The 13,792-nt window shown below is 36.3% G+C and overlaps 1 protein-coding gene across 5 annotated transcripts in view; it reads left to right on the top strand.

The window, feature by feature from the left end:
• The window catches only part of LOC127647866 (H(+)/Cl(-) exchange transporter 3-like), a 79,341-nt gene that overhangs the window by 22,028 nt on the left and 43,521 nt on the right, over positions 1–13,792 (top strand). For 4 of the 5 annotated variants that reach the window (XM_052132493.1, XM_052132417.1, XM_052132710.1 and 1 more), the window contains exon 2: positions 4,840–5,015. In XM_052132493.1, the coding sequence (XP_051988453.1) occupies positions 4,856–5,015 (160 nt within the window). In that variant the 5' untranslated portion in view covers positions 4,840–4,855. Of the gene's footprint in view, positions 1–4,839; positions 5,016–7,564; positions 7,709–13,792 lie in introns of those variants that run through there. The other variant, XM_052132641.1, reaches the window with a different exon arrangement.

Below are 13,792 nucleotides of genomic sequence, written 5' to 3'. Positions count from 1 at the left end.
CTGTGTTTAATAGGTTAATAAATCATGGTTATTGGTCTTTTTTAGTGATTTTTACTTTTATAATATTCCACCTAAACATAACTTAAAGCATGGGATTAATTGCTGTAGTTTATCTTTTTCAAACTTTTATGATATTATGTCCTGTAAGGGGCAAAATATTGAGACCTCTTCATCCAGTTTGGATGCCTTTCATTCTAATCGGTCAAGGATCCTAATACTTTTTATGACTAGTAGCTTATGATTCCATTATAAAGTTGAAATTCAGACAAGTAAAGAGTTTACATTTACATTATTTTATGAAATCACCTACAGTATAAAGACTGAAATGCACATATGGGAGGTGTTGACCTGCATGACCAATGTGTAAACCGTTACCAGATTGGCATCCGATCAAAGAAGTGGTGGTGGCCATGCTACAGCTGGGTACTCAACAGTGCTATGGTCAATGCCTGGTGTTATTAGAGGTACATGAAGGTGTAATGGGAAGTGGGAGGTGAGGCTGTGGGGTGGCAGGTTGGAAGGATGGGGCTTATGTTAGGTGGCATGACACAAAAACTAACCATGTATTTATTAATTATTTCAGTCATTCAAAACCCACCCATTGAAAATTCATTCATACCAGTCATGTAAAGAGGGAGACAGAGATCTCCTCTCCTTTCAAAGGCTGGTTGCCCAGAGTTTTCTCCAGCGCCATGGGAGTTAATGCATTAATTATATTTATTTTCATTTAACTTTTTGATACACAATGCCCTGTTAGGGCAACTTAATGTCTGCATTTTGTTCTGCACTATGTTCCACCACTTTAAGTAAATGGGTTTGTTGATGACGGTTTAAATCCCCATTTATTCAAGATAATTACGACATTTTAATAATTTATTTTCAAATTCAAGAGATTATAAGATAGAAGCAGCTTTTTTGGGTTTGCAGTGAATTTCTTTATACTTTTACACATAATAAATTTGTTTATGAATAAAGATTGATCTGTTGAAAGCAGTTATTTTGAGAAAGATGCCAAATGTTCTCCTCCTATACAAATTTGACATTGAAGGCATGCATACAACATATTTGCCCAGTGGCAACTAAAGTTGCCGCACATTCAAATATGATTTTCAAGAAGAAGAAAAAAAAAACTTGGGAAAACAAATGCAGAACGTGTTCATATAGGACACTATTAACATGACTATATGCATGAAACCATTCAGAAAAATTTGGGCACAAATGGGTTAATGAGTTTTGTTAGTTTGATCAGATCCACTTTCTTAACTCCTTCCCCCTTGAACCTAACTACTACATTCTTCAAACCTTCCTCTGACTTCTCACCCTCTCTTCCTTCACTCTCTGACTCTCCTACACTTGGATCTTTTTTGCCTTTATCTCCTCTCCTTACCTCAGCCCATTCACTTCCCTTACTTCCATCTTCCTCACTATAATCCATACTGTCACTATAGATTTCTGTCTCTCTTCGTGCCATGTTGTTTGGTATTGCAAGGAACCCTGTAACAATATCATTCCGGACCTATACAGGCCATTGGTCGATATTCACAACACAACACAACACACACAACACGTCCTCCAGAATACCCGGTCTTACTGTTTTTCGCTTCAATAGTAGTAAGTCCACAGTCAGTTGTTGTCCTCTCCAATGCACGTGTCTCTCAAAACTCTCGCCTTGATTTTCCCGCATCCTCCCTTTCAGCCCGATTCCCCTTGATCCTCCTTTCTTGACGCCTTACAGGCAGTGAGTCAATCCCATTGGACTAATTTGAATAAAGCCCTACATTGTGCACTTACAGCTCTTCAGTTTTTCTTGTTTAAAAAAGTTTGTTTTAATTGTGCAGAAGTTTGCGCTCTTCCTTTTGAATAAATTAAACACCCAAAAGATCCAAAGTTTAATGATTTTATTAAAAGAAACTGCTTGTTTACTTTATATGGGATAAGATGGCATCGTTTCTAAACCTGTTTGTAATGTAATTTAATGAATTTGTTTAATATGTAAATTAATAATAATCATCATCATCTTGACACAATAAATATAAACTCTAAAATACAAGGTCAGTGACCAGAGAACATGAACTATTTAACTGGATATCATTTTATTTGTATTATTTAAGTTTATGTTGGTGTTTGGGGATTTTTAATTTGCTTGTTTGTTGAATTGTTGAGATCCCGTATACAACAATAAAGTGAATTTCATGCACTTGAAGGGGTTCAGCTTTGGCAGCCTTGAACCACCCCATACCCCACCAGGCAAATCATTTGATTGTAGTATTTTGTACCTCTTTTGGGTGAAATGGTACATACATGGACCCTATGATGGACAGAAATTTATTTGTACCTTATATACCCCTAAAGAGTACATATTAGTACCTTAAGGTGTAACTTTGACCCAGTGAGGGTACAACCACATAAGCTGTACCCTATGTGATCACAAACGGACCCCGACCGTACTCTTGTTTCTGACAGTGTATAGTACTACTGTCAATGATCATTGCCCAGGAACATTCCTTTGCCAGTTAACCCTATGAACATGGGCTCATGGAAGTTTGAACATAACACTGGGATGCAAAAGCTGATGAATGTATAACTCCTTGTCTTGACCGAACATGTCTGTAAAAGCTGTGTGCCTCCTAGCCTCAGTTTCAGAAATATCTGTAACTTTCTAAATATGTGGGAATATGTATAGGATTTATAGGAAGGTCACTCATATTTAAATAAGTGGTTTTTAAATAAAACGGTTCTTCCTCCACAAAAATGTTTCATTGTAACAGTTTTTTCTGACAAAATGCCATAGTTGCAAGAGTTATTGTTTGAGTTATTATTTGTTATAACATTAAAACTGTGGTAACATAGTATTTCATCAAAAGAGAAATGAAACAAAAGAATAGAACATTTCTGAAAGCTACACTATTGAAAAGAGATCCCATAGTAGTGTATTATGACTTTACATCAGTAATAGTAAGTGTAGTAATTGCATCCGAGTTCACATACTGTACTTTCTGTCCTAAATGGTGTGCAAGATTTGAGTTATTGTCCCAAATTAGAGTACATTCAAAAGTAGTATGCCAAAGGTGCCCTGATGATATGCATTTTCCGGTGCGTCTTCCAAGTTGTGCTTACTTTTTGGGTTAAAGAAATATTCTGGGTTCAATGCAAGTTTCGACAGCATTTGTGGCATATTATCACAAAAATTCATTTAGACTTGTCCCTCCTTTTCTTTAAAAAAAAATATAAAAAGCAAAAATTGAGGGTTTAAACAGAAATGTGAAGCTTATAATTTTATAAAAGCACTTGCATTCATTCTTCTGTTAAAACTCATGTATTATTTGAGCTGTAAAGTTGTTTACATTGTAATTGTTATTTTAGGGTTTGTTGACATTGCATCATTATAGCAATGAAGTTGTAAAAATGGCTATAACTTTACACAGAAAAGTTTGTAAGTGATTTTATCACATTAAAATCATGTTTACATGTATATTGTCTTGTGGCTATACTTTTGAAACAGTGAGTATTTTAACATGTACGGACTGGCACCCATTTACTTCCATTGCCTCACTGTAACACAGATTTCTGCTTTCTTTAAGAAAAGGAGGGAAAGGCAAGTCAAAATGTTTGTGGTAATCAGCATTATGCCACAAATTCTGTTGATTGAGCTTAACTTGTATTGAACCCAGAATATTCCTTTAACATATGTAATATACTGTAAAATATATAGTCTAAAGGCGTGGTCACATGTACCTTTGCACAGTGAAATTCTGTAAGTGAAGAAGGTGTGAGGGCGGACCGCGTGTGAAATCAGCAAAAAAAATTATTGCTAAGCGGCCTATTTTTTTTTTTTTTTTTTTTTATGCTGCATTTATATACATAAAATCAAAATTACATTTAAAAAGAATTTGTAATGTATTCATACAAATGACTACTTTATCATGTCAATTTTCTTGTGCAGTGATGTTGAATTGTCAGTCTCTCCAATATGTGTGTACATATGCATATAACACATGCTATTTTTTTCCTTAAGGTGGCGCTGTTGTACATTGAATGACCTGATTTAAATTTGACATTGCTATTTGATGAAGAAACAATGTGAAAAATAATCTACAGCAATTAAAACACACAAACAGTATGACTACTGCCATTTAGATGTACTACTGAAATTCTGTAGGTTGTACATCTATTTAGACTCTGTAGGTGCCTGAGGTGAGTGCCAGTAGATGAGAGACGAAGCATGCTTTAGTGTCTGCCAGCGGGAGGTTGAGTTAATGGTTACAGCAACGGGAAAAAAGGATCCAACGATTTTTCTCTTTGAAAATCACCATTTTACAATTGTTTATGCTCACGCAGTACTCCTGTTGTTATTTCGGTGAGCTTCATGTGACAAGGAATCAGAGAGAGAGAGGGTTGTGTTGAGTTGGAATGTCTGTCACCCCTCCACCATTCTGTACCGGCAATTGTGTCATATCTCCAACTGAAGAGAGCGAGATCTCAGCAAAACAGTCGGCAAGTGTGTCACCCTCGGTCTAAATAGGGTTTTGAGTTTGCTAGTGTGGCTCCAGCTTAAGCCCGTGCATTAATGCCCTGCCTTTCACCACCGAAGTACATACTGTACTTTTAGTGCATAATACACACATGCTAATTGGGACATAGACTAACATGTTACCGTCTCTTACCAAAGTTACAATGATACATTTTGGTAAGTTTTTTTTTAAATTTGATTTGGTCAATAAACTGTCTGCTGTGTGCCTCTTGCATATATCTTATTGCACGGATGCAAGTACACAAGACAGACCCTTGCGGTTTGCCAAATCAAGTCATCTGACTCTCTGGATGGTTTCTCTATGATAGGGCTTTGTGTTGCTAAATGGAGTCTGAGCAGTTGTTCAACAGAGGCTACTGCAGGAACAGCTACAACAGCATCACCAGTGCCAGCAGTGACGAAGAGCTTCTCGATGGTGCCGGCATCATCATGGACTTCCACACCACAGAGGACGACAACCTGCTTGACGGGGATGCATCACCAGGTAGGACCACACATGATGTACCTATGTCTGACCTCCATTCTTCCATTCCTCCAAACCCTTTCCCCAGCACAACCATCATCCATTTCTTATTAATTCTTTCCAAGATTATGAACTTCCTTGAGGTCGACACGATCCCAGGAATATTGTGCTGCTGGTTCCATCAGCCACAACTGCAGTAGTTTTCAGCCATTGGTGGTGTAGTGGAAGTTGTAACATTGATGTTTGTTGATGGGGGGTGTTATAATAGAAAGTTCTATGTTAACATGGTGTTGCACTGGTGCCACAGTAGTACCCCAAACTCAAGCTTCATAATAACAATGATACCTAAGTGTTTTTCTTCATTCATTACAATTGTATGTACAGTAGTAATATTCCTAGATAGTAGTGGTTTTCGGCTGAACGCTGTGGTAAAGTGGCTTTCACACCACCATTTTTGGTGTGCAATCAGGTTTGACATAAAAATTTGGTTCATTTGGATAAAGTAAACGCTGTTTTCCGAACTTGCACCCAAGTCCGCTTGTGAAGGTAGTCTAGGGTACGGTTCATGTGAACTTTGGGGCAGTTCACTGCTGATATGAACCCAATCGTCCTAAATTGCAGAAGTGAACCACTATGGATGATGTATATTTGCATCTTTGCAGGCTTCCGGTCGTAATTATTAGAGTATAATTCATTTCTCATACCTGCTTGTGTCCAAATAAATTGCCTTCAGAGAGCAGCTCACATTCTTCTCGTCTTGCAACACACATCTGTGGGCTTGCGGCAGTAAAACGCTAACATTCTTCACATCACTGCTCATTCAAGTTTTGGTGGTAAATTCAAAGGAATGAACACTTCCATAGATTTGTTACCTAGTTACAGTGGAAAGCAGCTGCTGCTTGTACTAATGCTGATGACATAATCGGACAGCGGTTTAGACCGTATAAGCCCAGGCTAGGGCTGTTTAAACAGACGGAGCACAACCGAATGGAACAGTACACCAGTATCTCGAGACACACATTTCCAAATTAAACTCCTTTCCTGACAAAGCATTTTTAAACCCATTGCTTAATCTGAGAAACGCTGATAAGAGAAAGACGCAACAGCAAAAGATCTCCACCTGTTCACACCAAACGCTTTTGCAACCATCCAGTTTAACATTTATTGTAAATGTGCTAGACAAACGTCTTTGATAGTTTCGGTGCGTTTTGCTGTTTATTCAGCATCTCGTGCAGGAGTGCTATGTTTTTAGATGTGTCAAGTTAAAAAGTACTTCAACTTGCTAAATTCTATTTGTTGCACTGCATCTAGCATTTTTAGTGCATAAATGGTCTGAAGTCATGGTCAGTGCTTGACACACATCCAAAATTTGAATGCACAGTTTTAGGATTAGAATGCATTTTTATCTTAAATGTAATGAAAATGTATATTTTGATTTGACAGCAGTTTTTGGTGTGTGATCATTTCTGTATTCTTTTCAAATGTGTACAAATGTCAGCATTCACAATTACTGAGCCAGGTCTTTTCCCTACTGGTAATTAGAACATTGTGGTGGAGTTTATGTGTAGTCATCTTGTAACTATGACATCATTCCAACATGACTTGAAGGCAGCATTTAGCAAAGGTCTTTGTTATCATGAAAGTTTAGTTGTACTTTATAACAGCTTTTCATGCATATCAATACAAGAAACGAATGCTACATGGACCATAGCTCAGACAGGGGAGCAGTAGATATTTAAAGAGCTGTTCTTTATTACATTAGTGGAAGTATTGACCAATCTGCATTCAGGGCCACAATTAGGATATCATTTGATAAAGTCACTTGTATTAATATTTCCAAGTGTTGTGGTTGTTGGGTTTTGATGTTTGTGCATCAAAGGAGTAAGTCAAGTGTAACTAAATTATTTTAAAGTTGGCAGAAGTCTGCAGTAGTGCATTTTTTTTTTTTTAACCTTTGGCACACTATTGGGTTTTATTATTCATTAGCATCCCAGTGCTAGCACAGTGGGCGGCCTGACAAACCTTTGTTTGCTGGATCACATACCCAACAAGAGCCTTTGTGGCTGTTTAATAGGGAGGTGTCGCCTTTCCATGCCATTCAACAATCTTTGCCCTATCAGATTCTCTCCGGCTGCCCAGGACTTGGAAAGTTACCTGTCTGACACGAACCGCAGCTGATGACAATGGAGAATTTGCTCAAGGAAAGTTTGGCACAGTGCTCATATTCAGGAAATAAATGGTTTGCTTATTATAGATGGTGGGAAACTAGGTGAAAGTTCACATTAGGTTCAGGGTGACAACTGGCTTGTCAGACCAGAAGGTTTGCACGTTCAACTGGTGTGAATAAATATGACGTGGCTTAAAAGAAACAACACATGGGAACCAGTTTGGCAAACCTGTCACCTTGAAGGTGACGATGCAGGAAGTTTAAACTGGTATCCTCTAGCGCCATTGTTGGTGTCAAACTTTGGGTTGCTCTTTTTAAACCACCACACGATGGGGTTCCCTGCTGCAGCTGTACTGTTCCAGTGCTCTGTGTTTCCAGTGACAGGCGGATATGTGAGGGCAATGTTGTCACTTGAGGAGCTCTAACGGGACAGAGCTGTATTTGTTATGATTTTAAACAACATTATTTGACAGAGCCAATGGATGACCTCATCGCATGGCCCAAAGCAGTTACCTGGCAACAGGAGTATTATTAACAAGTGTTGAAGGTAAATCGTGTGTGTGTGTGTGTGGTGAGCGTTTCAGTGCTGTGGTGACATTTCTTGGTCTCCCCTAGATGCTGATGTGAATCTATTATTTTGAGGTAGTCTACTTTGTTCGCCATTGAAATATGGTGGCAGGTTTGTGTGTAATAACAGGTGACATTATGAAATTTAGTGATCAATTTTAGTAACCTGCTGAGCATACTTTAGCTGCTGTTGCTTCCAGAATTGATCTGTTTGCTGAAAGGATCTCATTTAGACATATTAGGACCGATTTCCTTTTATATTTGTTGATGAAAGCTGTCCTCAGAGATATATTAATATTGACTGGTATTACTGTAAAACTAAACATCCCATAAAGAAAAAAGTACTGTGGCAGTACCACTACACAGTGATCGCATTATGTGGTAAAGCTATGGTACTTTGAGATATACAGTTCTGGAAAAAATTAAGTGACCACTGCAAAATTATCAGTTTCACTGGATTTACTATTTATTGGTATGTGTTTGAGTTAAATTAACATTTTTGTTTTATTCTATAAAGCACTGACAACATTTCTCCCACATTTCAAATAAAATATTGTCATTTAGAGAATTTTTTTTAGAAAATGACAACTGGTTAAAATAACAAAAAAAGTAAATTTTTAAACAACTCAATACTAATGTTATTCAGCAATCAGTATTTGGTGGAATAACACTGATTTTCAATCACAGCTTTCATGCGTCTTGGCATGCTCTCTACTAGTCTTTCACATTGCTGTTGGGTGACTTTATGCCACTCCTGGTGCAAAAAGTCAAGCACCTCGGTTTTGTTTAACCCTCTGGGGTCTGAGGGTATTTTGGGTCCTGGAGAAGTTTTGACATGCCTTGACATTTGTGCTTTTTTCAGTTGCTTTAAAACATATTAATGGCTAAAGTCTGATAACACTGTATTCAGCACAAACTGGGCTACAAAAATATGTGAGCAACATGTATGTACAGGTTTGTATTTTTGAGAAAATAGCGTTTATGCATGGTTTTTAAAAATAAGGTTCACTGAAATAAGGTCATATATCACATACTAAACATTTGTCCACAAGACATTTGGGAACTGGATCTTGTAGCCTAGAGTTTTTGCTACAAAATAATGTGAAAACCATCCTGATCACTCATTCATACAAAACAATATAGTAATTGAACTTTTGTAAGACATTTTTGTGTTGAAAGGTAATATGCGAGGAGGTGTGAACTATCATGAATATTGATTGTAATTCACACCTGAGAGACAAAGACCCTCCCCTGGGCCTATCAATCAGGGATAGAGAATGAATGTGAGGAGACTTAATGATCCAAATCAAGTTTTAAGTTAAAAGAAGTAATCTGACTATATATTTTCTTTACATAAAGACTTTACTTAATTTTAGACCTACATTACCGTTAAAAGAAGTCTCTTCTGCTGACCAAGACTGGATTTATTTTATCCAAAATACAGAAACAACATTGATATTCTGAACTCTTTTTACAATTTAAAAGAACAGTTTTCTATTTAAATGTATTGTAAAATGCAGTTTGTGCTCAAAGCTGAGTTTTCAGTATCATTACTGCAGTCTTCAGTGTCACATGATCCTTCAGAAATCATTATAATATGCTGATTTTCTAATATGGGCATATTTAAAGTGCATTTTACTAATTTAACCCTAACACATATTTGCAAGCACAAGCTTTGTTGATGATAATGAGGCATTATAAACACTAGATCAAATATAATCTAAACATTCATATTATTTTTATATAATATTACATATCATATTTATATTATACAGCATACAATTTAAATATCTGCTTTAGCCAAAACAGCATTTAAATGTAACTAAATCTTGCTTATTAGGAGTCATTTTTAAAATGTCAATACTCTGAATCCTGGTTGGCAAGTCTGGAAACAGTCCCACTAGTAAAATATGTACATGTTTATATAAAGTAGCATGTCAGCTAATGAAAACTAAATGACTTACTCGTCCGAAATTGTATCCTCGCTGGATCAAGTCTCTCTTCAAAATACAAACGTTCATCGGATTACCGCTCTTCTTCTGAGGGAAATGATAACCCTTCCTTAATATCCTGGAGCTTTCTCGCCTGTGTATTGTTGCAAACGCGCAGAAAAATGAATGAAATGTGTTTACATCAAACCTCTGAACTCTGTTGGGGGCGTTTCACATTAGCGTATGAATGGCGCGCTCTGCTGGTGGGTGTGATCACATTACATTTAATGAGCTAAGCCAGTAAAAACGGTACATCGCTTTGTTTCAAACAGATTGCATTGCAGGAGAATATTTGTTTTAAATTTGAATTGTTTTATGTAAAAGTAGAAATCTTAAGCTTTCTTTAGACATATGTTTCATGTTTGTGTGATAAGTATTCACAGAGTTTCAGTTCATTTTTGTGGTGCATTTCTGAAATATGCTCATGAACACAGACTGCTGAAAGCTCACCCTTTTTATTTTACAAAAGCACACAAGATTTTGTTGTTATTGTGAGTGTACACAAATAAAAGTAGACCATTTATAGTTTCTTATGATGTCTTACATTTATCTGTATACCCAAAAATGATGCAGTATTTTAAGTTGTTTGTGCTGTAATGACGAAAATATCCAGCAGGACGTGCCGGCTTGTGGCCAGCCATCTTCCTCTTGATTACATACCAGAGGTTTTCAAAGGTGTTCAGGTCTAGAGATTGGGCTGGCCATGACAGGATCTTGTCATGTGTGCCGGCAGCACTCATGCAGCCCCAGACCATGACACTCCCACCGCCATACTTGACTGTAGGCAAGACACACTAGTCTTTGTACTCCTCACCTGGTTTCCGCCACACACACTTGACACCATCTGAACCAAATAAGTTTATCTTGGTCTCATCAGACCACAGGACATGGTTCCAGTAATCCATGTCCTTAGTCTGCTTGTCTTCAGCAAACTGTTTTCTTGCAATAATGAGGTATGTCGTAAAAACGACATCTTTTCTCGTAATAACGAGGTATGTTGTAAAAACGACATCTTTTCTCGTAATAACGAGATATTATGTCCGATGACCAACATCTTTTCTCATATTTATGATATGTTATGCCATAAAATTATATATTTTCTTGTAATAACCAAATTATGACACTTAACAACTAACAGTTCCTACGGTAATTTACCACTTTGTGGTAGTTGCAGCTCTGCTCTGTAGCTTTTATAAATAACAGTAAATGAACACTCCAAAACATCTTGACCTGCAGATTACATTAACACTGTTCAGAAAATATTGTCCAGCTTCATTTTTTGGAATATTTTCCTCTTAAACCTACTGATTCTGCAGAAAAACTGAAAATCTATGCTGACTTGAAAAATGTTACAAAAGAAATACATTTTACCTGGATTAATTTACCACTGAGTAGCTACACTGAACTGTAAGCACAGGTGTGCTGCCTAGGATATGAAAAGTGAAAGCCAGTTAGTTTGTTAGAAGATGCTCAAAACATCTGGCAAAAACAATGTTTTTATGTCATAATAAGATGATGTTTTTAATGACATAGTAACTCTTTATTATGAGAAAATATGTTGCTTTTTTCAACATAAATGATTGAGAAAAAAATAAGTATGTGGCAGCATTGTGCCACCGTACAAAACAAACAAGCAAGAAATGTTTAATCAGGTCATTAGCATTTATGTTTGTTACACAGTGGCGGTTCTGGCTTACTTTCTGCCCTTGGCGAGATCCAATGTGTGCGCCCCTTATTATCAACAACAACATGAGAAACAGATCAGTATTAACGTCCTTTTTATACTTTAAATCTCCACTTTCACATCTGAAAGTCACATTTGATGTCTGTTTAGTTTCACTTTCTCATCTGAAAGTGTAAGTGGAGATTTAGAGTAAAAGGCACTTAAATATTGATCTGTTTCTCACCCACACCTATCATGTCGCTTCTGAAGACATAGATTTAAACCACTGTCATATGGATTACTTTTATGCCACCTTTATGTGCTTTTTTGAGCTTCAAAGTTCTGGCCAACATTCTCTTGCATTGTATGGACCTACAGAGCTGAAATAATCTTCTAAAAATATGAATTTGTATTCTGCAAAAGAAAGAGAGCCATGTGTGAGATATGGGGACCGATTAGGTACCCTGTCTTGCCTGGCTGCTTATATCGCTGAGGCCAGGATCCGCTATTGATGATACGGTTTCGAACGTGCTTTTTATGCTGTTCTCGTATTGTAAATTTAGTACTAAGGCTAAAAGAAGTAGCAGCATTTAAGATTTTAGTTTTCTTACATGTATGTACGTGCAAGACACAGCAGCAGGATGATTTTCGAGGATGAGGTATGGCGCTTACTCCGTGCCAAAATCAAACATTCGACCGACCGATCGACCGATCGAACGTCTATCCGAACGTCTATCCGAACGTCTTGTACTTTTGAGCGTCTTACTGAGCGGGTTGACCCACGTGACGACCTGACGTGACGTCAACGTCTTGAAAATAGCAGTTTTTTAACCATGCAAGTATCCAAGCTAATGTGTAAAGACTATAAATGGACATTAAAGGCAATACATATAAATATTGTACCCCTAAAACAACACTAAAACATTTCTCCTGAATCCTGTGCATGTGAGGCTATGTGTTTTACTTTCAAAGAGCAGAAATACTGTAGGCTAGCCTATATACAGTCATTCAATAGTCTTAATTTGACCAATATAATCATTTTAACTAGTTTTTATTGTTCATTTTATTGCCCAATGTACAATGTTCTCACAGTCCATAAAAGAAAGCACTCCCAAATTAATAAATGTAGCCTTTCATTTAAAAAGAAGGTTTTCATAAATATATATTATATTTATATATTTGGAAATACAGATAGACCTAGCCTATATAGAATATCCGTTTATACACACACACACACACACACACACACACACACACACACATTTATATTTTAAACTGTTGTGACCTGTGAATCTACAGTTTAAAATATTTGCAGAACTTTAAAAAAAGCTAAGTACAATTTATTGTAATAATATTGTTACTGAAAGTTTTATATAGCATAATTAAAATAATTTACTTTTCCAACAAATGTTACAAGTCCAGTACTGTCATGGTGCTCTTCGGTCACTTTTGACCAAACAATTTTCTGTTTTGAATTTTAAAATTCACAATTATACACAAATGAACTGGTAGGGCTATTACCACACAGCATAATTGAGTCAGAAGACTGAAATAAGAGGTGGAAATGAGATCAGACCCAGATGGATTAAGCTGTGATAAAATATTTGCTGTTTATTTTTTATTTATTGATTTTTTTCTGTTATGTGTAACAAAATGCTTTCTCTGTATTCAGGTTTGACTGTAATAATAGCCTAATGCAAATATATTTTTTTATTGACTCTTGTGTGCATGATCTGAAAGCACTGTTTGATTTTGAGCACAGTTAAAATGGTTTTGAGTCTTTTTTTTCTTTTTTTTTTTTTTGAAAGAAGAGTCAGATGTTCTCTGAATGTAGTTTGAAAATTTGGTTTTGTGTTTAAGGTTTTAAAAAATAATGATGTTTCCAAGAAATGTGTTTTAACAATTCAGGAAACCTGTAGGCTAATATATTAAAAACATTCATACTATTTTTTATACATAGGCTATCACACAGATAACAAACTAATAAAAAGTTAATCTAATCAAGCATAATCTCAGTCTTAATAAAATTACTAAATTATCATAATCTTTCACAAATAGACATCATAAATGTTAAAGTGGAAAGGTTTATTTAAAAAATTTGTATAACAGTTCTAATATTACATATAGACATAGTCAGCTGAATATACTTTACTTTGTAATTAAGGTTCGTTGATTTTCATGTCTGCCACATATAAACAATGAGCCAAAACGAAATTATTGATCATTTTCATAAAATCATATGTAACACGTTCCTACGTGTGCTGACGTGTTGTTAACGCATTCCTATGGCGACCGGTCGGAAGTCGCGAGTAACCGATCGTCATCCCAACGTGTTGTTTACGTGTGAAGACACGTTGTAACACGTTTGTGTTTTTCTTACCTTAGTTTAACTTCTTATGCTTCTATTGTG

Source organism: Xyrauchen texanus, chromosome 1 (genome assembly GCF_025860055.1).
Source record: "Xyrauchen texanus isolate HMW12.3.18 chromosome 1, RBS_HiC_50CHRs, whole genome shotgun sequence".
NCBI classification, from domain to species: Eukaryota; Metazoa; Chordata; class Actinopteri; order Cypriniformes; family Catostomidae; genus Xyrauchen; species Xyrauchen texanus.
This window is presented reverse-complemented; position numbering and strand designations above follow the sequence as displayed.